We start from the raw sequence: 24,614 nt of genomic DNA on the forward strand, positions 1-24,614 counted from the left end.
TTGGCCAATGAGAAGGACGGAATAAAGAGGGGCGCGGTCAGGTCTCTGCCAGTACCGCCGAGGCGTCAAAATGGGAGCTGCGCGCGCAGCTCCGGCACCGCCCACTCTGGGGGCGGGGCGGATTTCCGTTGGGTGCGCGCGCAGCTTTCTGGGCGCGCTGTCATGGCGTCCCTCACGGAATTCTAGTTGGTCGGCGGACCCCGGAGGCCGCTCCCCGGCCCGCGCCCTGGACCCCCTTTCGCCACAGGCGCCCCCGCACCGGGGCCCTCGGACCCCAGGGCTCAGGAGGTGGGCGCGGAGCGCAGAGCGGGGACATTGCAGCAGGCACAGTCCCTGACTCCTCCCCGAGGTGCCCAGGCCTCGTCGAGTCAGAAAGCACCTCAGGGCCTCCTTTCGCGTCCTCCAGACCCTGCCCTCTCACGCCCAGCCCTTCCTCGGGCCCACGCTGATCCCGAAAGCGCGTCTGTGCCCACCCAGCCGAGCCATCGGGCGCTCCAGGTCGCGGTGCCCCGCCCGCCCCACGGCCCCTTCCCTCAGAGCAGCTCCGGGCTCAGCCTCTCCCACGCTTCCCTCCAGGACTGCAGCAGGACCCAGCCGCCGCTGCCGCGGGGCCTTCCGGTCGCCGGTGAGTAGCCCGCGCCCCCGACCCGTGCCTGTGCCCCCCGACCCGTGCCAGCGCCCCCCGACCCGTGCCTGTGCCCCCGACCCGTGGGGGTGCCAGCGCCCCCCGACCCGTGCCTGTGCCCCCGACCCGTGGGGGTGCCAGCGCCCCCCGACCCGTGTCTGCGCCCCCGACCCGTGGGGGTGCCCCCGACCCGTGCCTGTGCCCCCCGACCCGTGTCTGCGCCCCCGACCCGTGGGGGTGCCCCCGACCCGTGCCTGTGCCCTGACCCCGTGGGGGTGCCCACGCCCCCGACCCGTGCCTGTGCCCCCGACCCGTGCCTGTGCCCCCGACCCGTGAGGATGGTTGCAGACCCCAAATCGTGAGGGTTCCTGAGCCCCCCGACCCCTTGAGTGTGTCAGCCCCCTCCACTCCATGACTATTTCTGAGCCACCCAACCGGGGGCGGATGTCTGCGTGGCCCCCCACCAACGGTCTGTCACGGCTGCCCCCAGCCTCCTCCGCCCAACCGCAGCCCATAGGTGGGCCTTCTTTAGTCTTCCTGCCGAAACAAAACTCCGGGAGGTTCCCAGCCCCTCAGGTCTCCCTCCTGCCCTGTGGCCTCCAGGGAGGGGCCATCTGTATCCAGCCCCCCCTCCTGCTTGCGCCCCCCAGCCCCCCTTTCCTCTCCCACCCTCCCTTTCCTAAGGTGGCCACAGCTCCAGGGGGAGGCGCACCCCTCCTTTAGGTGCTGACAGTGTCTCCTCTGGCGGCACCCCAAACTCAAGTCTCCCCTTTCTCACACCTCCCCCCCCCCCCCCCAGGCTCCATGAGATCAGGAAAGATTTGAGAAAACAGCTGCTCCAAGCAGGTGTGTGTCGGGCTGCCCCAGCCCTGCGGGAGCCACAGGCTAAAGAGGATAAACAGGCAAAAAAAGAAAAACCCAGAAGTGTAGGCGCTGTGTTCTGTGAGGAGGAGGGGGGGACCCCGGGCTTAGGTGGCCTCAGGTGTAGTAGGGTGATAGGTGAGGCCCAGGGAGCCCAGGTGACCTGGGAAGCCACAGTTGGCCAAAAGCCTGGGAGTGAGTGTGTCTCTTCCTGAACGGCTCCGGTGGCCACGGTCCCTAGGCGTGCTGTGGTGTCTGAGTCTGTGTGTCATGCCTTTCTTGTCCCTGTTGACTCATTTCCTCCCTTCACACTCACACTCACGCTCACGCTCACACTTCGTAGTCCAACATTGTGGCACAGGGGTAAGCCCCCGCCTGGGACGCCAGCATCCCTTGTTAGAGTCCCGGCTGCTCCATTCTGATCCCGGTCCCTGCTCACGAGCCTGGGAAAGCAACAGAGGACAACCCAAGTGCTTGGGCCCCTGTACCGGGAAGAAGCTCCTGGCTTCTAGTCCCTGCAGGCTTGAGGTGAGACCCTGCAGATGGAAGATCCCTCTGTGTCTCTTCCTCTCTCCGTAACTCTCTTTGAAAGGCCTAGTTACAGAGAGGGGGAGACTGGCAGAGGAAAAAAGTGTGCTTCACTGACCCTTCCCCCATCCCAAACCCCAGTTTGTACACATCATCTTTTGAGATGTGTCTACTTTTTTTTTTTTTTTAAGATTTATTTATTTTGGCCAGCGCTGCGGCTCACTAGGCTAATCCTCCGCCTGGGCCATCCTCTGCTGCACTCCGGGCCATAGCAGAGAGCTGGCCTGGAAGAGGGGCAACCGGGACAGAACTGGCGCCCCAACCGGGACTAGAACCCTAGAACCCGGTGTGCCAGTGCCGCAGGCGGAGGATTAGCCTGCGGAGCCGCGGTGCCGGCCTCCAGCGCCCTCCTAATGCACCTGGAAAAGCAGCAGCAGATGGCCCAAGCGCTTGGGCCTGCACTCACATGGGAGACCCTGAGGAAGCTCCTGGCTCCTGGATTCAGCCTGGCCCAGCCCTGGTCATTGGGACCATCTGGGGAGTGAACCAACAGATGGAAGACCTCTCTGTCTCTCTCTCTAACTCTGCCTCTCAAATAAATTTATAAAAAGATTCTGATATTCCACATGTCAGGTGGTAAGAAATTCCCTGAAACATAAGGGTAAAAGGATAGTGAATGTATGGAGGCACTAACGTTTTAGACGAAGCGGTTGGGGGGCCTTCCATGCCAGCTGACAGGAGAGATTTAGTGGAGATGTATGTCTAGGGAAAGGGGCTAGTTGCTGGGGTTTCCCTTTGGGGCTCGGCCTGATGTCTCCCATTGCTGCAGCCCTGAGCCTGTGCCAGTGCCCAGCTGATACTGTTCACTTGATCTTGATTGAGTGACTGTTCCGTGCCACTGACCTAGGAACACAAACCATGCCTTCCTTGGCTGCCACTGTTTGGGGTTTGGTTTTGTTTTGTTTTGTTTTTGGGACAGGCAGAGTTAGTGAGAAAGAGATAGAGAGAAAGGTCTTCCTTTTCCGTTGGTTCACCCCCCAAATGGCCACTATGGCCAACATGCTGTGCCAATCCGAAGCCAGGAGCCAGGTGCTTCCTCCTGGTCTCCCATGCGGGTGCAGGACCCAAGCACTTGGGCCATCCTCCACTGCCTTCCCAGGCCACAGCAGAGAGCTGGACTGGAAGGGGAGCAACTGGGACTAGAAACCAGGGTTCCGGTGCCACAGGCGGAGGATTAGCCAAGTGAGCTGTGCCGCCGGCCTGTTTTGTTTTGTTTTAATATTTATTTGAAAGGCAGTTACAGAGAAAGGAGAGACACAGAGAGGTCTTCCATCTGCCGATTCTTTCTCCAAATGGCCGGAGCTGAGTCAGGAGTTTCTTCTAGGTCCCCATGCAGTGCAGGAGCCCAAGGACTTGGTCCATCTTCGGCTGCTTTCCCAGGTCATAACAGAGAGCTGGATTGAAAGTGGAGCAGCCGGGACATGAACTGCTGCCCGTATGGGATGCTGGCACTGCAGGTGGTGGTTTTACCTGCTATGCTACAGCGCCGACCCCATGTTTTTTGTTGTTGTTGTTGTTGTTTTTACGATTTATTTATTTACTTTGAAAGAGTTACGGAGATACAGAGAGAGAGATCTTCCATCCACTGGTTCACTACCCAGATGGCCACAATGGCCAACACTGTGCCAGACTGAAGCCAGGAGCTTCATCAATGTCTTCTACATGGTTGACAAACGCCCAAGCACTTGGGCCATCTTCTACTGCTTTTCCCAGGCCGTCAGCAGGGAGCTGGATTGGAAGTAAAGCAGCCAGGACATGAACCTGCTCCCATATAGGATGCTGATGTCGCAGGTGGAAGCTTTACCCGCTGTGCCACAGTGCCGGCTGCCTTTAACTTCTTCTGTCCCAGGTAGACAGATCATTGCACGTGTACTTCCGGAAGCCTGGCTGTGCGCCTGACATTGGCCTTCACAGCAGAGAGGCAGAGAGGACAGAAATGAACTGCAGCCCCAGGGGAGAGGCTCTTGTTACCCTAGGGGATTATAAACCCAGCGATATTGCAGACATGGGGGAAAACCCAAGGAGGACGCCTGGAGTGGATTTTCTGGAGTCAGCTTGGGACCAGGATGGCCCATTAGTTAGCATTATGTTTGGCTGAGAGCAAAAGAGAACCCCAAATAACAATGGTGTAAACAGTCGTCGGGGACCAGGCTTCCATCTTGTTCCAACACATGTTCAACATGTGGCTCCCACCTCATGATCCGAGATGGCTGCTCATCTCCAACATTACATCTGCATTCCAGCCAGCAGGAAGGCCCGGGAAAGAGAAGCCCTCTCCCAGAAGGGGGTTCCCAGATGTTGCAACTTGAGTTCCACTTTCCAGAACTTAGTCACAGGGCCACACTGCGTTCCAAGGGAAGCTGGGAAGTGTAGTAGTGTTCTAGGGCTTAGGGGATCTCTCCAAGCAGAAGTGGGGAGTAACCACCCGGCATCACGTAGGCTCTGTGTGGTGGGTAGCTGATCAGTTCAGCTGATGACTCTTTGTGCCGCTCAGCGACCGACCTCTACGACTGGCCAGGCTGAGGGGACCCGGGAGGAGTCTCTGCACCTTGACATTCAGAACCTGAAGGAGAGGAGGGACATGCTGGACAAGGAGATCTCCCAGTTACTGTCTGAGTAAGTCTTGCTGGCTCCTGCGCCCGGTGGAGGGAGCTTTCAGCTAGCGGCAGTAGCCAACACCCAGCCCAGGAACAGCACTGTGCTGTGGGCTTCAGGGTATTTCTGCAGCCTCTTGCCTAGGGAGGGGCCTGGGCTGAGCGGGGCCTGGAGCCAGGACTGGAAAGCAGTGGGGACTGGAGGCTGTCGCTCTCCCCGTCTCTCTGGAGCCACGCCCCCTGCCTCTGCTCTGCCCGCATGCAGACTTGCATTCTCGTCCTGCCGCTGAAGTTCTCTGTGTGCGGAGCTGGCTCCCGATGTCCTCACCCCAGCCACACGGCAGAGGCCCGGCAGCCTGTAGGAGCCTGCGGCTGCTTGGATCACGTGCTCATCATAGGAGTGTCTCCCCTGTGCCCGGGGATTCCTCCCTAAGGGAGGCGCATTTGGCAGGAGTGAGGGGCTGGGCCGATCCCCTGCCCTGCTCTGGGCGTCGTGAGGGTAGGGTCCACCACATCCCCGGTGCCTCACACCCAGCAACCCCTTTGAGAACATCCTGAGGCAGATTCCTCATTACTGTCGGAGCGGGGTCCTCCTCAGCTCTCTCAACAGCCTTCTCCTCCGTCCCTCCCCAGAGGCTACAGTGTGGACGAACTGGAGGACCACGTCACCCAGCTCCACGAGTACAACGACATCAAGGACGTGGCGCAGATGCTGCTGGGCAAGCTGGGTGAGCAGCGGAGTCCCGAGGAGCCCCGGGACTCGAGGGCGTCTTGTCTGGGGGGCGGGGCGTGGGCTCTGCTCCTGAGCCTCCTAGCTCGCCACCTTGCCACCCTTCTCGGCTGCCCCATTCCTGGGATTCCCAGCCCCTCTTCTGTCAGCTTCTGCTCTCCCTGGCCAGCAGCAAAGCAGCAGGACGGCTCTTACCCGAGTTCCTGGTCTTTTCCTCAAGTGAAGAGCCTGCTTTGGAGCTGCAGGCAGGGTTGAGCAGGGCTCGGCCGCCGGCTAGGCCAAGGCCAAGGGTCTCTGGGCTCCCAGGGCCTGCTTGGACTGATAGAGACGCTGTCTGTGCCTCAAGTGGCTGCCTTGCTAAAGAGGCAGAAAGGGTGACCCTTTGTGGGCTAAAGGAGAATTGTCTTCTTCCTTGAACAAAGTCTTGCTGTCCCGAGGGCTTTAGCCAAGGCTGAGACACCTGTATGTCCAGGCCAGCTGGGACAGCCACCTTGACGCCGAGACTGGCCTGGGGCTGAGGAAACCCGCACTGGTCCCTCTCCGGCCTCTCCAGCTCCCTCTGCCCGCTGGGGTCGGCGGCACTGTGCTATCCTGCAGCCCGTGCCCACCCAGCTGCAGCCCAGCTCCGAGTGCTGCTTCCATGGCACAGGGAGGCCTGCCTTTCTCCGAGTCTCACTGGAGGATGGGTCCCGGAGTGAGGAAGGAAACACAGATGGAGGAAGAGGAAAACCAAGGCCCACGGAGAAAGGGGAGGAGGTCGCCTAGTGGTTAAGAGCATAAGCTCTCGGTAGGTGGAACCCAGCCTGAGACCTGTCACTTCTGGGCCACGTGACCTGGAGCCCGTGGCCTCTCCCTGAGCACCTGTGCTGTGCCAGACCCTCTCCAGGATGCTGGGGACACTGGTGAGTCAGACGCTGGACAGTCTGTGTTCACACGTGGCTTCGTCTCGTGTTGGGCTGGGAAGGCTGAAGGTTAAGTTGGGGGTACAGCCAGTTCGTTATAAAACGTGGCAGGTGTTAGGAAGGAAGCGAAGGGCAGCAGTGGCGAGAAAGCAGAGGTAAAACAAGGTGGCCCGTGGGGGCCAGATAAGGCGGTCGGAGGGTCCCTGAGGAGCACTCTTCCCGGCGGGAAAGGGACGAGTCTCGGAGTAAGAGTTGAGGAGCCGCGCCGAGGGCTGCAGACTCGGGGCCGGCAGAGGCAGGTTTAGGGCAGGCGCGGGAGATGACTGATTTTAAAGCGACGCCTGTAGCCACTGTGTGCGGAGAAGCCTTCCCGGGGAACTCGGCTGCGCCCTGCAGCCTGTGTAGGGGGAGGTTTGGCTTAGTGGTTAAGACTCTGGTGTCTCCCAGTGAGGCACCCGGTTCCATACCCGGTTCCAGTTCCCGACTCCAGCTTCCTGCTAGTACAGCCCCCTGGAGGCAGCAGCGATGGCTCACCTGCACGGGACACCGGAATGGAGCTGTCTCGAGTCCCCGGCTCCTGCCTTTGGTCCAGCACAGCCTGGGCTCACTGTGGACGTTTGGGGAGTGAGCCAGAGGATCAGAGCGCTCTCTGCCTCTCAGATAAATAAAGCCTAAAAATAAATCAATGGGTGAGGGTTCAGCGAGCTCTCCCAGGCAGGTCAGGTGTTGAAGACAGTAGCTGGAACCTGGTAGAGCTCAGGGGCAAGTGATTAGTGTGGGGTGCCCAAACCGGAACCAGAGGGGAGAGGCCTTGGCCGCCGAGGGGCTCTGGCGTGAGCCAGGGCTGAGTCTCGGGACGGTTAGGGCAGTGCTGCTGGCCCAGGGCTCTGGCCTGTCCCTTCCACTGCCCCTCACTGCTCGGTCACCCTTCCTTCCTTGCAGCTGTGATCCGAGGTGTCACCACCAAAGAGTTGTATCCGGAATTCGGGCTGGACGTGAATGACTGAGCAGAGGCTCACAGCCCCTGTCCCCGCCCCCAGGGACATGCATGTGGACGTGAGCAGTGAGAGCCCAACCAGTGCACCCACAAGGTCTCCACTGAGAAGATGCCGGAGACCTCTCCTAAAGAGCCCGGGCTGAGGCCGGAGGAACTTTGAGAAGAGGGTGCGGGGAGGATGGGGTGTTCCCAACCCTGAGGTTCCCGGGGTGCCCCAGGACACGTGTGCCCGGATGTGTATGTTCTGTCTGTCAGTAAACATGAGCAAGTTCCTTGGGAACCTGCACCGACTCCTTCTCTGATGGTCTCCAGGTGAGTGGGGAGAGCAGGCTCAGTGTGCAGTGCCCCAGCTCTGCTGATTCGTGTCGGGGTTATGTGCGTGTGCCCGTGTCAGGGTTATGTGCGTGTGCCCGTGTCGCTCATGAGGAAGTGGAGGTTCAGCTGGGCAGTGAGGTGCCTGAGGCCACACAGCCGGTGCATGGCGTCTGGGAAGCTTACGTTTGCAGGCTGGCAGGAAGCAGATAAGAACAGAGTGAGCAGTGCGACATTCGCTAGATGCTGGTTCCGGCAGAGCATGAGTGCTCCCTTCTTAACACAACTTTCATTATTTCCGTCTACTTTTTGGCCAACTTGATTACATACAAAATTCCTTTCTCAAGACTGATCTTTCATAAGCTGTTTGCAGCTTCCTCAGCCCCTTTCCTCGCTCTAGCCTTCTGTGGGTGCTTCAGCCTTCAGTTTTGTCCTGTGTTCCTTCTTCCCATTAGAGAACAGCCCACACATTCTACTCCAGGGCAAACAGATTTGTACCACGTGGACTTCTTTCTCATATGAAAAATAGTTTTTCACTAGGTGCCTAATCACTTTTCTTCCGACACTCATGTAAATGACCAAACCAAATCTGAGAAAACTAAGCTTATTTTGCAAACAAATTGGTTTTTATCTTCAATAAAACTGTACAGAGAAAGGTTATGTTTCTAAGGAAAACCTGTAATTTACCTGTTATTAGAGTGCAGTTCCATTCATGGTTTTTAAGTTCTTGCCTACGTATAGACCAGACTAAGTCCTGAGTGTTTTTTTTTTTTTTTTTTAACATTTATTTATTTATTTGAAAGGCAGAGTTCCAGAGAGGCAGAGGCAGAGGGAGAGGTCTTCCATCCACTGGTTCACTCCCCAAATGGCCACAATGGCTGGACCTAGGCCAATCCGAAGCTGGGAGCCAGGAGCTTCTTCCAGGTCTCCCACGTGGGTGCAGGGGCCCAAGCACTTGGGCCATCTTCCACTGCCTTCCCAGGCCATAACAGAGAGCTGGATCAAAAGTGGAGCAGGGGCCGGTGCTGTGGCTCAGTGGGTTAACACCCTAGCCTGAAGCGCCGGCCTCCCATATGGACGCCAGTTCAAGACCTGACTGCTCCACTTCCCATCCAGCTCTCTGCTATAACCTGGAAAAGCAGTAGAAGATGGCCCAAAGCCCTGGGCCCTGCACCCATGTGGGAGACTCAGAGGAAGCTCCTGGCTCCTGGCTTCAGATCGACACAGTTCTAGCCATTGCGGCCAATTGGGGAGTGAAACATTGGATGGAATTGGATGGAAGACCTCTCTCTCTCTCTCTTTCTGCCTCTTCTCTCTCTGTGTAACTCTGACTTTAAAATAAAATAAATAAATCTTTAAAGAATAAATAATTAAAAATTAAAACAAAAGAAGTGGAGCAGGGGCTGGTACTGTGGGGTAGTGGGTAAAGGCACCCCAAGGCGCTGACATCCCACATGTGCACCAGTTCAAGACCCAACTGCTCTACTTCCGATCCAGCTCTCTGCTATGGCCTGGGAAAGCAGTGGAAGATGGCCCAAGTCTTTGGGCCCCTGCACCGGCACGGGAGACCCGGGGGAATCTCCTGGCTCCTGGCTTCGAATTGGCGCAGCTCTGGCCATTGTGGCCATTTGGGGAATGAATAAGCAGATGGAAGACCTCGGCCTCTGCCTCTGCCTCTCCTTCTCCCTCTGTGTAACTCTGACTTTCAAGTAAATAAATAAATCTTTTTAAAAGGGAGGGGGGGGTCCAGCGCCATGGCTCACTTGGCTGATGCTTGGCCTGTGGCACCGGCACCCGGATTCTAGTCCCAGTTGGGGCACTGGATTCTGTCCCGGTTGCTCCTCTTCCTGTCCAGCTCTCTGCTGTGGCCCGGGAGTGCAGTGGAGGATGGCCCAAGTGCTTGGGCCCTGCACCCCATGGGAGACCAGGAGAAGCACCTGGCTCCTGCTATCGGATCAGTGCGGTGCGCCGGCCGCAGCGCGGCAGCCATTGGAGGGTGAACCAACGGCCAAGGAAGACCTTTCTGTCTCTCTCTCACTGTCCACTCTGCCTGTTAAAAAAAAAAAAAAAAAAGCCCCATAGGCTAAGCTGAACAATTTGATGTAAGTTCTAATGGACGAGACTCATGCCTGATGTGTTCACCAAAATGCCTAAAAGCAGAGCCAGAGGCATTAGAACTGCAAACCAAGGTGAGAAATTGGTATCAGAACTGGATTCCCAACCATAGTGAGACTCAGCCCTCCTAATTCCTGCCCGTGCCTGCCCTTTGCACTTGGCAGGATAACAGAGTGAAACTGTCAGTAACCACTGTGGGTGTCGTGACAGAAACTGCCTTACGAAGTCCTTTAGGGGCCGGCGCTGAGGCATAGCAGGCTAAGCCTCTGCCTGCAGCGCCGGCATCCCATATGGGCACCAGTTCGAGTCCTGGCTGCTCCTCTTCCAGTCAAGCTCTCTGTTACGGCCTAGGAAAGCAGTGGAAGATGGCTCAAGTGCTGGGGCCCCTGCACCTGCATGGGAGACTCGGAAAAAGCTCGTGGCTCCTGGGTTCAGATCGGCACAGCACCAGGCATTGCAGCCATTTGGGGGTGAACCAGTGAATAAAAGACCTCTCTGTCGCTCCTTCTCTCTGTAACTCTACCTCTCAAACAAATTTTAGAAAGAAAACCTTTAGTCCAGCTAAGCAGGTATCTTTGGTACTACCTCCAGTGGGCCTTTTTGTTCAAATTGTACTACTGATCCCCACCCCCACCTTTTTTAAAGATTTATATATTTATTTGAAAGGCAGAATTACAGAGAAACAGGGAGAAATAGAGATCCTCTATCCATTGGTTCACTCCCATATGGCTGTAGCAGGCCAAAGCCAGGATCCAGGAGCTTAATCTGGGTCTCCCTCATTGGAGGCAGGAGCTGAAGCACTTGGGCCATCTTCTGCTTTTCCCAGGCCATCAAAAGGGATGCTGGATCAGAAGTGGAGCAACCAGGACTCCAGCCAGCACCCACATAGGATGCTGGTGTCGCAGGCCGCAGCTTTGTCCACTATGCCACAGTGCCAGGCCCTGGTCCCTTTTTCTAATTAAATATTAAATTAATTTTCATTACTATTTGAGAGGCAGAGAGTATGTGCTCCTCTCTACTGGTTCACTCCCCAGATGGCTACAGTGGCCAGGACTGGGCCGGGCTGAATCCCTGAATCCAGTCCACATCTCCCACGTGGGTGGCAGGGCTCCAAGCTTGAGCTGTCACCTGCTGCCTCCCAGGCTCTGCATGAGCAGGAAGCTGGAGTCGGGAGCAGAGCTGGGACTTGAATCCAGGGCTGTGATGTGAGATGCAGGCGTCTTAACTGGGATGCTAACCGCTAGGCCAAATGCATATCCTGGAGTCCCTTTTTGTAAAACTTTCTTAATGCAACCTAGTCATGGGCTACGACATGATAAAATTTCTCTCCGTTATCTACTGGTTCAATAGAAAATGGCCATGCCATTGCTAATACTGCGTGTGATTTCCTTGGGCAATTGAGACTCAGCTGTGTAAAACGAGGGACAAGGTTCAGTGGCTGGACCAGATCTCGCCTGATTCTCCATGCTCATTTGATTTATCCGGTTGGTTGCTTTTAGGCCTAGATTCATGGCCCAAAACTAAATGCAAAGTGCATCTGTTGTGCCCTTAATTGATTTTGTTTCCTTTAAAACTTTGTATCTCTTGCCTGTCAAAAATCTGCCCAAGTACAACTCCTTTTTTTTTTTTTTTTTTTTTTTTTTGGACAGGCAGAGTTAGTGAGAAAGAGAGAAAGGTCTTCCTTTTTCCATTGGTTCACCCCCCAAGTGGCCGCTACGGTTAGCACATTACAGCCGGCGCCCTGTGCGGATCCAAAACCAGGAGCCAGGTGCTTCCTCCCGGTCTCCCTTGCGGGTGCAGGGCCCAAGGACTTGGGCCATCCTCCACTGCACTCCCGGGCCACAGCAGAGAGTTGGACTGGAAGAGGGGCAACCAGGACAGAACTGGCGCCCCAACCGGGACTAGAACCCGGTGTGCTGGCGCCACAGGTGGAGGATTAGCCTAGTGAGCCGCGGCGCCGGACCCAAGTACAACTCTTAGCAACATAATGCTGGTGCAAGTCACTTTGAGATGCTAACCAGTGTCTGGCACAAACTGGAATTTAACAAGGTACTGTACGTAAACTCAGTCTGAGGCCCACTCCTTCTCCGCCTCCTTGTTGCTCTGTGTGGCTCAGGGTTCTGTCACTGACTCCTGGTCGCCCTCACTTCCCTTCATGAGAGATGAGAGCAGCAGCCCGAGCAGGTCCGTCGCGGCACCTGGACAGTCAACCTCTAACGAAGGTGATCGGCCGCGCCACTCTCGGAGGAAGAGGGCACGTGTGAAAGTTGTCGGGATCCGCGTGGAGTCGAACCCTAACAAAAGCAGGTGAAGCCGGGTGGTCATGGAGCCTTGCGGTCTGTGCGGGAAGGGACCTCACCCGCACACAGCTGAGAGCAGGAACTGTCCAGAACCTCTGCCAAGCCACAACCTTGCACAAAGGCCACCGCAGACTTACCCAGAGGGCACTGCTGCAAGTACCCCAGCCCAGCACTTGTACCGCCGGGTAGGGTCCTCGAACACATTGCTTCCCAGCCTTGTGAACGGGATCATCGTTTGGACAGTCTGTGCCAGCTCCTCATTTCACTTCCTGCGTCCCCTCGGAACAGGCCCGGGTTCCAGGGCATGTGTGCTCCATGTCGCAAAGCTCCCTACTTCCCAAGTAGATATCAGATGGGGGGAGAGTTTGTTTCCTAAAGGTTGACGTTAACAGAATTCCCCTGTTTCAGAAGGAGGATTCCAGACCTCAGTAATGGCTTTTGGCCCAGCCAGTGTGGAGCTGCCGTTGTGACTTCCTGGTTGCTTTGTCACCGTGGAGTCACCGTCGGAGCGCTGCGGCTGCGCAGTGCGATCCAAGATGACCGGAGTCTCGCACTGCGCCACTGCCCACCTGGCCCTGCGGGATGTTCTCATGAGAGTTCAGACGGGATATTGTGCTTGGGGGACAGTCTGTGGGAGGTGAAGGACGCTCGGTTTCTAAAACCTGGCCATGCAAGTGAGGCCTGGGTTCGAGTCCCAGCCCTCCTCACTTCAGAGCTGTGTGGCCTTGGGCCACAGACTTGGCCTCTCTGAAGTGGAAAGTGGAAATCAAAGCAGCCCTGCCTTCATCAGGGTGCCTTGCAGCGTCTGCCTCCACAGACAACCCCAGAATCTCTGTGGCTGAACACAACAAAGGGCTGCCTGCCTCACAGAGTCTGACAAGGGCCCGGCCGTGCTCCCAGCAGGAGAGGGGAGGGGTGGGGAAGGCACGTCAGGAATGGCCCTGCCCTTCACTGGCCTTGTGGCAAAGCGGATGAAGCTGCCACTTGGGATGCCGGCACCTGTCCTGGAGCGCCGGTTCAAGTCCCAGCTGCTGCTCTTCCAGTCCAGCTCCTGGGAAGCCAGCGAAAGCTGGCCAGGTGTTTCCAGGCTGGAATTGTTGGCTGCTGGCCTCAGACACCTGAGCAGCGTGTGACGCTGGGGAAACCTCCCAGGGAAGACACATCCATGCATGAACGACAGAGGGAGTTAGCCAGGCAGATGTGGGTATTCCAGGTGGGGAGGTGACGCGCGCAAAGGCCCAGAGGACCCAGGACGAGAAGGTCTGCTTGGAGAGTGCTAGGGGACGGTGATGTGCTGACTGTTCACTTGGGTCCTTGGTGCATGGTAAGTGCCTCACACAAGCGCAGCTGTAACCTGTCTTTACATTTTGGGCCAATCTGACGCATCCCATCTTCGTTTTATTTTTCTTTTCTATTTGAAAGGGGGTGAGGGGGCAGAGAGGGAGACAGGAAGAGGGAGAGAGGGAAAGAGAGGAAAGAGGGAAAGAATGAGAGGAAGAAGTAGAGAGGAAGAGAAGGAGGGAGAGAGAGGGAGAGGACCAAGCATCCCATCTTAAGGACCAGCGTCAACTGGGTCCCTTAGGCCTGTGCAGGATGGCTCCTTGATGTAGTGGCAGGCTGTGGCCTCACGGGGGCAGTGTCAGCTCAGAGATGTGCCCAAAGGCTCGGTGACAGCGGCTCCTGGGAGGGCCTTGTTGGAAAGGGGTGGGCCTGTTTGTGAGATGTGCATTTCCAGGGGTGTGGCCTGCTGAGGCCGGAAAACAGGTGGGAGACAAGGCCTTGGAGGAGGGGTGTGTACGTGCCCAGTTTGTGTAATTAAATCCAGTGTGAGCCCTACTTGAAAACATTTATCATCCGGCATCTCTGGCCTGCAAAACGCCACCACGATGCAGCCTGCTCTCTTGGCCGCAGGGACAGACCAAAAAGGTTTCATTTCTGAGCAGCCTGTCAGCAAATCTCACCCCACCCCAGGGGTGCTGCAAACAAGGGAGGCACTTCTGGGAGAAAGCGGGGAGAGAAGGGCCCCTCGTGTCCTGGGCGGGGAGGGGCCCCCCAAGCCCAGCGCCCTGGAGGCCTTGTGAGGAAACCTGCAGGTTCTGTGTGGGGTGGACAGCGACTGAGAATGAGGCGAAAGGTGACATCCACACACCCAAACCAGTTAGAACCCGAATGTTGAAGAGGTTGGTGGCTGCAGCAACCGACGTTGACACAAGTCTGTGAGTCACTCGGGAGCTCAGCGTGCACCCAGCAACACAGCGGGCTGAGCTGGAGCCTCCGCTCAGCGGGGCACCGTGTAGGCCAGTCAGGACTCCAGGGCCTGGCTGAATGACCGCGGGCGCTGTCCTGCCTCCCCCCACCTCTCACCCGAGGTCGCGCAGTGTCAGAACTGGAACCCGGAGCTCTCTCGGCCCTAAGCTCAAGGTTGTGTTCCTTGTAAGTCCTACCAGACCTGGTGGCCAGAAATGAGCAGCCTCTGCCTTGGGTTTGACCTGGGCCCCTCACTCCTGATTCTTCTTAGCGTGTGGCTTTGCTCCCTTCCCCGTGGGCCTCTCATTCCCAACGTCAGGAACAGGAGCGAAGCCCCTCTGTTCATCCCAGAACCCCAAGGGATGTCTGCTGGAATGGGAATCCCGGAGGGCAGCCTCGGAGCCTGGTACTCTGCCTGAGCACACACGTGTCCCTAACAGCAGCCCCACGAGGTGAGTGGAGGCGCCCCCATCTTCCACATGAACTCAAGAGAGGTTAACTCACTTTCCTGAAGACACAGCCAGAGGCCGGCGCCGCGGCTCACTAGGCTAATCCTCCACCTTGCGGCGCCGGCACACCGGGTTCTAGTCCCGGTCAGGGCGCCGGATTCTGTCCCGGTTGCCCCTCTTCCAGGCCAGCCCTCTGCTGTGGCCAGGGAGTGCAGTGGAGGATGGCCCAAGTGCTTGGGCCCTGCACCCCATGGGAGACCAGGAAAAGCACCTGGCTCCTGGCTCCTGCCATCGGATCAGCGCGGTGCACCGGCCGCAGCGCGGCGGCCATTGGAGGGTGAACCAATGGCAAAGGAAGACCTTTCTCTCTGTCTCTCTCTCACTGTCCACTCTGCCTGTCAAAAAAAAAAAAAATGAAGACACAGCCAGTGAGACTCAGCGGTCCCAAGCTGTAGCGTCACAGTCATTGGAGAGGGCTTCCAGAAATAAAGATTGGGGCCCCTAACCTCTAGGGAAAGGTATCTTTTAAAAAGGAATTGACTTTTTTATTTACAAGAGAGAGCTTGCATCTGCTGGTTCACTCCCCAGATGGCTGCAACGGCTGGGGCTGGGCCAGGCCAGGGGCTTCATCCAGGTCTCCCTCCTGGGTGGCAGGGCCCAAAGTCTTAGGCCATCTTCTGTTGGTTTTCTCAGGCACATTAGCAGTGAGCTGGATCAGAAGTGGAGCTGGCAGGACACGAACCGGCCCCGCTATGGGGTGCTGGCATTGCCACCAGTGGCTTTACCTGCTACACCAAAACACGGGCTCCAGGAAATATATTTTTTAAGTAGCGTCCCAGTGTCGTCCATGTCTCGTGCTCTGGTGCACGCTCCTACCACCAGGAACAACAGCCTATCCCCCAGCCCGCCTCGCCCCAGCCCATCATCAAACTCATCTACAAAGCCGCCTGGCCCTAAGAGCCAGTGGGGCCAGCCCTAAATCAAACCCAGGTGCAATTTTATCTGGCTTTTCCCCAGAGCCGTCCCACAGGCCCTGGGCTCCAGCTCCACTGGTCCCTTGGAGTCGGCCTGCTCCTCCACCCTCCGCCCTGGCACCAGCAAACCTACCCAGCTGGTTTTCCAGGCAAGAGCTGGGCCTGTACTTCCATCTTAGGGCTCTGCTTGCTTCTGCCTTTTTAGGAGCTCAGGAAATACGGGGAGGGGTTGGAGGTGGGGACCATGCAGAGACGAGGTGGGAGCAGGAGGTGGCTTAGACGGCACTGTAGGCCCAAGTTGGAAGGCCAGGGCCCATGACCCCTATCCCCCCGATCACATCCTGGCCGCCCACCTGCGATGCTTGTCTCTCTTAGTCACCTCTCACCACCCGGGGCAGTCGCACCCACGGAGGAGCTGCTTTGCTGTGACGGATGTTGGTCCCTCCTGCTACCCAGCCCTCCTCTCAGCTGAGCAACCGGATACCGCGGAGGAATATTCCAGTGTCCACAACAGCACCTTGGTGGGGATGGTTTTTTTTTTTTTTCTCTTGGCCAAACAGGTCCTTCCATGAAGACTGGGCTGGCGGCTTCCCCTCACCAGGCCTTAGTTTCTGCATCTGTGAAACGGGTCAAATGAGGCCTTCTGTGCCCACATCACAAGGGCTCATCCGCCCGGAGGCTGCAGCGTGATCACACGATGCGCCGGGCGCCAGCTCAGCGTCCTGTCCGGGACACTTGCTGTGTTGCAAGCGTATTCCTGGCCCCGGGGAAGGCAAGGTTGTTAAAGTACAGAGCGGGGCCTTTAGGAGCCCACACTCCAGGTGCCTGGGAGCCCTGTCCCGTGGCGAGAGGAGGGATCGGAGGAGTGGAGGGAGCTAGGGAGGATGCCTAGGGAGAACGTACCTTGAAGGCTGGCACTGCACGGGCCCTCTCACTCACTCACTCACTCACTCATTCAGTGTTTTCTCAGGCACCGAGCAAAGCAAACACCAATGCCCTATTCAAGGAAGTTTCTTTAAAAAAAAAAAAAAAGGAAGATTTATTTGACAGGCAGAGTTACAGAGTGAGAGAAAGGACAGACACCAAGACATCCACTGGTTCACTCCCCAGATGGCTGCAATGACCAGGGCTGGGCCAGGCTGAAGCCAGGAGCCTGGAGCTTCATCCAGGTCTCCTACGTCTCTCTGTCACTCTAAATACAACTTTTTTTTTTTTTTTCAGATTTATTTGAGAGGCCAAGTTACAGAGAGAGAGAGAGAGAGAGAGAGAGAGAGAGAGAGAAAGGTCTTCCATCCTCTGGTTCACTCCCCAAATGGCCGTAATGGCCAGGGCTGGGCTGATCAGAAGCCAGCAGCCTCCTCTGTCTCCCACACGGGTGCAGGGGCCCAAGCACTTAGGCCATCCTCCTCCTTTCCCAGGCCATAGCAGAGAGCTGGGTGGGAAGAGGAGCAGCCGGGACATGAACCAGTGCCCATATGGGATGCTGGCGCCACAGGCGGATGTTTAACTGCCCCACAACTTTTTAAAGAAATAAATAGGAGGCAGCACTGTGGCGTAGCAGGTAAGGCTGCCACCTGCAGTGCTGGCATCCCACATGGGCGCCGGTTCAAGTCCCGGCTGCTCCTCTTCCGATCTAGCTCTCTGCTATGGCCTGGGAAAGCAGTAGAAGATGGCTCCTGCTCCCACGTGGGAGGCCCGGAAGAAGCTCCCGGTTCCTGGCTTGGGATGGGTACAGCTCCAGTCATTGCAGCCATTTGGGGAGTGAACCAGCGGACGGAAGACACCTCTCTCTCTCTCTCCCTCTCCCTCCCTCTCCCTCTCTCTCTCTCCCTCTCCCTCCCTCTCCCTCTCTCTCTCTCTCTCTCTGCCCCTGCCTTGGTAACTCTGCCTTTCAAATAAGTAAATCTTAAAAAAAAAAAAAAGAAAAAAAAGAAAAAAAATCAAGAGAGTGAAGAGATCAGAGGGTGACAAAACTTGGGCCTCCGCATCTCTCCCAGAGATCTAGAAAATGAGCTCAAATTTAGGTCCAGGGCCTAGCAAAAGATGTGTACACCAGCAGTATTTTCTTTTACTTTTTAAAAAATATTTATTCATTCGTAACGGAGCAGCCGGGACTCACACAGGCTCCCATATGGGATACGCCTGGTGCCTGAGGCCCGGGCAGTTTTCAACGGGGTGGGAAGGCAGCAGTGGGGTGGGCTTCACGTGGGAGGAAAGGCAGGGAGCCGGGCGGTTTCCTGGGGGGCGAGAGCTCCAGGCAGGGAACAGCGGGTGGCCGAGGCCAGAGGCAGGTGTGCTTGTGGACAGGAAGCCAGCGTGGCTCAGCCTGGCCACTCAGGAGGGGGCGACAAGATGTGAGCTTTCATCTCCCTGGGCGGAGGGGGCGCGAGGGCGGAAGCAGGCGAGGGGCGGGAAGTGGTCTGAGCGTCCACAGGTGTTCGCGCTGTCAGGAAAGGGGCCCAGCGAGGACCTGGGCCTGAGCAACCAACCGAAGGGGAGGAGCTTGCCTGACGGGGCCAAGGCAGCAGGCGCAGGCTAGAGGTGTGCGTGCGGACACTTGACGCATTGACACCCATGGCAGGGGGCGCTGATGACACCGAGGGAGTGGTGTGGGCAGGGCGTGGGGGAAGAGAGCCAGGGCTGGGGCCCGTGGGAGCTCAGGAGCAGGAGATCCAGCCGAGGAGACCGAGGGGGAGCCTGGGGGCGGGAGGGGCTCTGGGGAAGCCTCTGGGGTTAGCTGTGGAGCGGGGGTGCTGGCTTTAACCAGGGTGGGGTCGCGGCTGGCCTGGACAAGAGCGGCCTCAGGAGAGCAGGGGCGGGTGGGCTGGGAAGAGGGGCGCGGGCACAGCCCTGGGGACCGCCTTTCCAGGCGGTGTGCGCTCGCGGAGGCGGGGAAATGCGGGCGCTGGGGCGGGCAGTCAGGAAGAGTGTGTTCTGTTGTTTGTGTGTATGGCAAAATACGTAGAACATAACACATACCTTTTTATTTTATTTGAAAGGCAGAGTTAGAGAGAGATGGGGGAGGGAGGCAGAGAATCTTCCGTCCGCTGGCTCATTCCCCAGATGGTGGCGATGGCCAGGCTGAAACCACAAGTCAGGAGCTTCATCCAGGTCTCCCATGTGGCTGGCAGGGGCCTAAGCACTTGGGCCGTCTTCCACTCCCTTCTCAGGCACATGGCAGGGAGCAGCCGGCTCTCAAACTGGGATGCTGGTGCCGCAGGCAGCGGCTTAACCCACTGCACCACAGCGCTGCCCCCCCCCCCTTTTTTTTGAGAGAGACAGAAAGTCAGGTAGACAGAACTCCTATCTATTGGCTCACTCCCCAAATGTCCCCAACAACCCCAAACCAGGACTGAAACTGAGATCCAAGGTGGCAGGGACCCACCTACCTGAGCCATCACTGCCGCCGCCCAGTGTGTCCATCACCAGGAAGCTGGCGTCTGAAGTGGAGCCAGGCACTCCTTGACCACTATGCCAAACACCCACCCCTGTTTAACTCTTTTGAGGAACAGCAATACTGTCTTCTGATTGTTTTAAAGATCAGGGCTAATGATGAAAAATGATCAACTATAAAAGGAGGAACCGATGTACGAAAAGTGGGGAGAATTAAGCGGGACGGTGACCCTGAGTTGGGATCACATGGGTCCCTGTGCACATTCAGAGCCCCGCCACTCCCAGGGTCCACCCCATTACAGGAGGAAACGCAGGTGTCCTGACCCGCGAGCAGGGCCCTGGGGCCTGTCGCTCCCCGTCTTCGTGGAGGAACGACACAGGACCCTGCGCTGTTCTTTTGTCTGCTCGGCCCTCCCCGGGTTTGCTGCTGGTTCTTCCCGGGTTGGCTACCGACCCTTCCACCTCCGTGGAAGGGCGGTTCCCCCTGCCACTTTCCCCACTTCCGCGGGGGAGCGGCACACCGCCGGCCGGCTCTCTCGGGGGCTGCACAGGTGTTCCCCTTAGATGTTCCTGGTGCATGTTGTCTCTCTCCTCCTTTATAGTCCTCTTCCACCAATCCCAACTCTGCTACCCACACGCCGAGTACGCTGCTCTCCTCCAATCAGGAGCAGGTCCTGCTGTTTATTGGTTGAACTGGAGGCAGCTGTGTAGAAGCTGTTTCCTCCTCTCCCAGCGCCATACTGTGGGAGAGCAGATGCATAGAATAAGTCTTAATTCCAGTAACAGTCTAGTCCGAGTTGCTCCCCACAGGGGCCCTGGGGGACAGAGGCTGTCCAAGCCCCGCCCTGACTGCTCCAGTCTTCTCCACGAAAGAGGAGGGGATAATCTAGATCAGAGAAGGGCTCCCCAGCTTGAATAAGGCAGGAACGCGTCCCCCAAGTCTCAGGGCTGGAGGCGTGGTCCCCACTGGGGTGAGGGTAGCAGGTGCTGGGACCTTAAGCTGATGAAGGCACTAGGGGCTGCCCCAGAAGGGATTCAGTAGTCTTGGGGTGCCCTCAATAGCTCCCAAGTTATAAAAAGGACGGGGCCGGCTGTGGGGAGCAACTCGGACTAGACTAAGTTACTGGAATTAAGACTTATTCTATGCATCTGCTCTCCCACAATATGGCGCTGGGAGAGGAGGAAACAGCTTCTGCACAGCTGCCTCCAGTTCAACCAATAAACTGTAGGACCTGCTCCTGATTGGAGGAGAGCAGCGTGCTTGGCGTGTGGGTAGCAGAGTTGGGATTGGTGGAAGAGGACTATAAAGGAGGAGGGAGACAACATGCACCAGGAACACCTGAGGAACATCTGAGCAGCCCCCGAGAGAGCCGGCCTGCGGTGTGCCGCTCCCCCCGCGGAAGTGGGGAAAGTGGCAGGGGGAACTGCCCTTCCACGGAGGTGGAGGGGACGGTAGCCAACCCGGGAAGAACCAGCAGCAAACCCGGGGAGGGCCGAGCAGACAAAAGAACAGCACAGGGTCCTGTGTCGTTCCTCCACGAAGACGGGGAGCGACATAATGGTGCCGTGACTCGGATAGGAAGCCTAGGCAGGGTTTAGTGTCGTTCCTCCACGAAGAGGGGGAGCGACAGCCGGCCCTTCCCTGCCCTCTGGCTTCCTGCCTCCTGCCTCACTGTGTGATCTCTCTCCCATGGGCTGCAGCCACGAGGGCCTCACCAGAGGCTGGACCAGTGGGGCCACTCGATCTTGGACTTGGAATCTCCAAACTGAAAGGAAACCTCTTTTCTCTGGACCTGACTCAGCCTCAGGTACTTGATTTAACAAAGGAAAATCGACTAATGTAGCACCTTCGTTTCTGATCACTAAAAACTGCCAAGGGGCGGGGCTGCGGCAGGACAGGTCGGGCCACTGCTTAAGACACCCACATCCTATATTGGAGTGCCTGGTTCAGGTCCCGCCCACTACTCCCGGCTTCTGACCCAGCCCCCTGCTAGTGTGCCTGGGAAGGCACCCATGCCACCCAGTGGGAGACTCAATCAGATGGAGCTCCTGGCTTCTGGCTTTGCCCTGGCCCAGCCCTGGCTGGTGCAGTCATTTGGGGAGTGAGCCAGCAGATGGAAGATCCCCTCTCTCTTATTCTGACTTTCAAATAAATAAAGCTTAAAAAAAAAAGAGGACTCACTGTGGCCAAACCGGGAATGATCTCAGGGTGGGGTTAGCCTGAGTCACAGCCAGAACAGTCGGTCTGCAGCCTTGGCCTGCAGGGACAAACCTCAGGTCACCTGATGTTCCCCTAGCAGGTGACTGCTTTTTTTTTTTTTTCTTTTAAGATTTACTTGAAAGTCAGAGTTACAGAGAAAGGGGGAGAGGCAGAGAGAGAGATTTTCCATTTGCTGGCTCACTCCCCAGGCCAGGACAAAGCCAGGAGCCAGGAGCTTCTTCCAGGTTGCCCACCTGGGTGGCAGGGGCCCAAGCACCTGGGCACATTAGCAGGGAGCCGGCATGGAAGTGGAGCAGCTGGGACTCAAATCAGAGTCCATATGGGACGCCACAGGCCGCGGCTAAGCCACAGAGCCCCAGCAGGTGTCTTTAATCCTGAGGTTAGGCTTTAACAATGATCGTTAAAAAGTACAAACAATGTGTGGGCTGTAAACTGAGCTTTAAAATTTAAGTTAAGCTATTCAGTTTACTATTGCAAGGTAGATGCTGTTTAAGACAAACAAACTGCAAAAAGTCACTTTTGTGCACAAAATTTGCTCTCAAAAAGACCAGCACCATCGCTGAGGCATCCACATTTTTTTTTTTTTTTTTTTTTTTTTTTTTTTATTTAAAAGGCAGAGAGACAGAGACACACACAGAAAGGTCGTCCATCCACTGGTTCACTCCCCAAATGCCTGCAACAGCTGGGCCTGGGGCAGGCCGAAGCCAGGAGCCTGGATTTCATGCTGGGACTCCCACATGGGTGACAGGGACCCAAGTACTTTAGCCATGGCCTGTTGGGGTGACAACGTTGCAAGTGACAGCTTAACCTGCTATGCCACAATGCCAGCCCCTGGTCTTCTCTTAAAGAAATTATTCATTTATTTAGCCGGCGCCGCGGCTCACTAGGCTAATCCTCCGCCTAGCGGCGCCGGCACACCGGGTTCTAGTCCCGGTCGGGGCGCCGGATTCTGTCCCGGTTGCCCCTCTTCCAGGCCAGCCCTCTGCTGTGGCCAGGGAGTGCAGTGGAGGATGGCCCAGGTGCTTGGGCCCTGCACCCCATGGGAGACCAGGAAAAGCACCTGGCTCCTGGCTCCTGCCATCGGATCAGCGCGGTGCGCCGGCCGCAGCGCGCCGGCCGCGGCGGCCATTGGAGGGTGAACGAACGGCAAAGGAAGACCTTTCTCTCTGTCTCTCTCTCTCACTGTCCACTCTGCCTGTCAAAAAAAAAATAAAAAAAAAAAAAAATAAAAAAAAAAAAGAAATTATTCATTTATTTGAAAGCCAAAGAAGCAGAGAGAAAGACAGACGGACAGACAAGAGAGCTTCCATCTGCTGGCTTACTCCCCAAATGCTGGCAATGGCTGGGGCAGGGCCAGGATGGACCCAGGAGCTGGAATTCACTCCAGGTCTCCCACCCGGTATCAGGGACCCAACTGCTTGAACCATCACCTGCTTCGTCCCAGGGAGCTGGAATCGGGATCGGAGCTAGGACTGCCAAGTACTAGGTGCTCCGATACAGGCCATGAGCATGGCGAGTGGCATCTTCACTACACCCGCCCCACGAGTCCTCTTTTATAATCTCTGTACCATTAAGAACTCCAGATGGGGTAGGATGACAGCCCATGTCCCCTGGGACCGAGTGACCTAATTGTCCCACCTGAAACTTGCAAAGCTCCCCTGCCCCCACCCCCATTTCCCCACCACTGGATTGGACCCTAAGGACTGCCTGCTTTTGTTCTGAATTTATGTTCACAAACCTGTATCTGTGTTTGTTCTGAATTTATGTTCACAAACCTGTATCTGCGTGTTCCTACCTCTCGACAGGAGCAGGGCAGGACAGGACCACCGTTTCCATGGCATTGGATTCTTCCCCTGGCTCAAAAGCTCCAGCAGCAAAATCTGGCGGAAGGACTCCCGCAGGCGGGGGTGAGCCGCAGAGGTGACGGCTGAGCAGAGGAGAGCATGCGTTCTGCAGCCAGGCTGCACCCAGAGGTGCCCGGCGGGGAGACTCGGGCCAGTCTTACTTCCCTGATGCCTCAGTCTCCCCATCCATAAAATGGAAGTGAAATTGGGGATTTGTGTGTGGGAGAGGGGCTATGAGAGAGAGGAGTGGGCAGAAGTCTGCTGTGCTAAGCAGGAAGAAGGGGTGGCTGCCTCGGGCCGTGGATGTGCCGGAAGGAAGCACAGTGGGGAGGGTGCCTGCTCGTCACTCAGGATCTGGTGACTCTGAACTTGGGGCAGACACAGGAGGTGCGCAGTTAAATGGGGCTGATCCTAGCCGCGTCCCCGCTGGGTGGCGGTGAGGTAAACCCCTCGGCACAGAAGCCAGCACGCCAGAGGCCCACGGGAAGCGCCAGCTCCTGTTGTGACCACCACTGTCGTCATCTCTTCGGGGACTGGACCTGCTGACTTCCAGGCTTGCCCAAGCGCCAGGCTGGGCGCCGAGCCCTGGGAACCACGGACAGAAAGACGTCATCCGCCGAGCCTTCCGGAAAATAGCACAGCGGCCAATGTGCACCTCCTGCTGAAGTCCCTGGTGTCGGTGCTGTGGAAGACGCCCAAGGCTCAGGCCCCTGGGAAGGAGCCAGCCCTGGTCACGCTGGCCCGGAACCCCGGGATGACCAGGTCAGATGCAGACAGGCCGGCAGGGCTGAGGGGTGGGGGCGTGGGCCCGAGGCTATCAGGTAGAAAGGCCCTGCAGGGAGTTCTCAGAGGGCCAATCAGAGGCAGCGCAGCTCCACCTGGGTTTGTGATGCGTTCCCTGGCTCAGTCCTCTTTTTATTCAAGTGACCCATTTTCCCGGCCTCCTGGACCCACACACTGCATGTTGCTGCACTTTGCATGTGGGCTGTCTTCTCGGCTGACGGGTTCCTGGTGCTACCACAGCGAGCCCCAGGGGGCCTGGAAGAGCCCATGGGAAAATGGGATTAAAAGCTGAGTTTATTTTGGTGCGGAAAAGCCAAATGGAAGTCCGTGCAGAGGTTTCTCACGAACTTTCGGAAGCTGCCTGGCCGGGGGCGGGGCTAGGCAAGTAACTGTTGGGCGATGCTGGACAAACGGCTGGACCCCAGGCCTGTGCAGAACACGGTCCCCGGGGCAGCAGTGTGCTCCACGGGCGAGGGCAGTCCAGGAAGAGGCCAGGGCCTGGCTCCCTGCCGCCCCGGACAATCTGGAGCAAAGAGCGTCCAGGCACGACGGACAGCCGTGGAGAAGCGGCCATGCTGTGCAAAATGAAGGCAGCAAGCTGTGACACTGTGTGCAGAATTCCACTACTGAAACCCTAACGCCCCGGTTCCTCGTTCACTCCACACACACACACACACAC

The 24,614-nt window shown here is 57.2% G+C and overlaps 1 protein-coding gene across 4 annotated transcripts; it reads left to right on the forward strand.

Annotated features, from left to right (window-relative positions):
• The first annotated feature begins 55 nt into the window (after positions 1-55).
• On the forward strand, positions 56-24,258 carry SWI5 (SWI5 homologous recombination repair protein). Of its 4 annotated transcripts, XM_089320700.1 has the most exons (7): positions 131-288; positions 577-625; positions 1,425-1,471; positions 4,569-4,690; positions 5,302-5,396; positions 20,789-20,895; positions 23,114-24,258. In XM_089320700.1, the coding sequence occupies exons 4-7, from the start codon at positions 4,656-4,658 to the stop codon at positions 23,237-23,239; spliced, it is 363 nt and encodes a 120-aa protein (XP_089176826.1). In that variant the 5' UTR covers positions 131-288; positions 577-625; positions 1,425-1,471; positions 4,569-4,655; the 3' UTR covers positions 23,240-24,258. The 4 variants fall into 4 exon arrangements, with proteins under 4 accessions (XP_089176806.1, XP_089176810.1, XP_069913552.1 ...); XM_089320680.1 differs by lacking the exon at positions 1,425-1,471 and having other exon boundaries at positions 56-288; XM_089320684.1 differs by lacking the exons at positions 1,425-1,471; positions 20,789-20,895; positions 23,114-24,258 and adding an exon at positions 11,374-13,860 and having other exon boundaries at positions 56-288.
• Positions 24,259-24,614: the final 356 nt, after the last annotated feature.

The sequence above is a fragment of the Oryctolagus cuniculus genome, chromosome 1 (genome assembly GCF_051225735.1).
Source record: "Oryctolagus cuniculus isolate XC-2025 breed Fujian yellow rabbit chromosome 1, ASM5122573v1, whole genome shotgun sequence".
NCBI lineage: Eukaryota > Metazoa > Chordata > Mammalia > Lagomorpha > Leporidae > Oryctolagus > Oryctolagus cuniculus.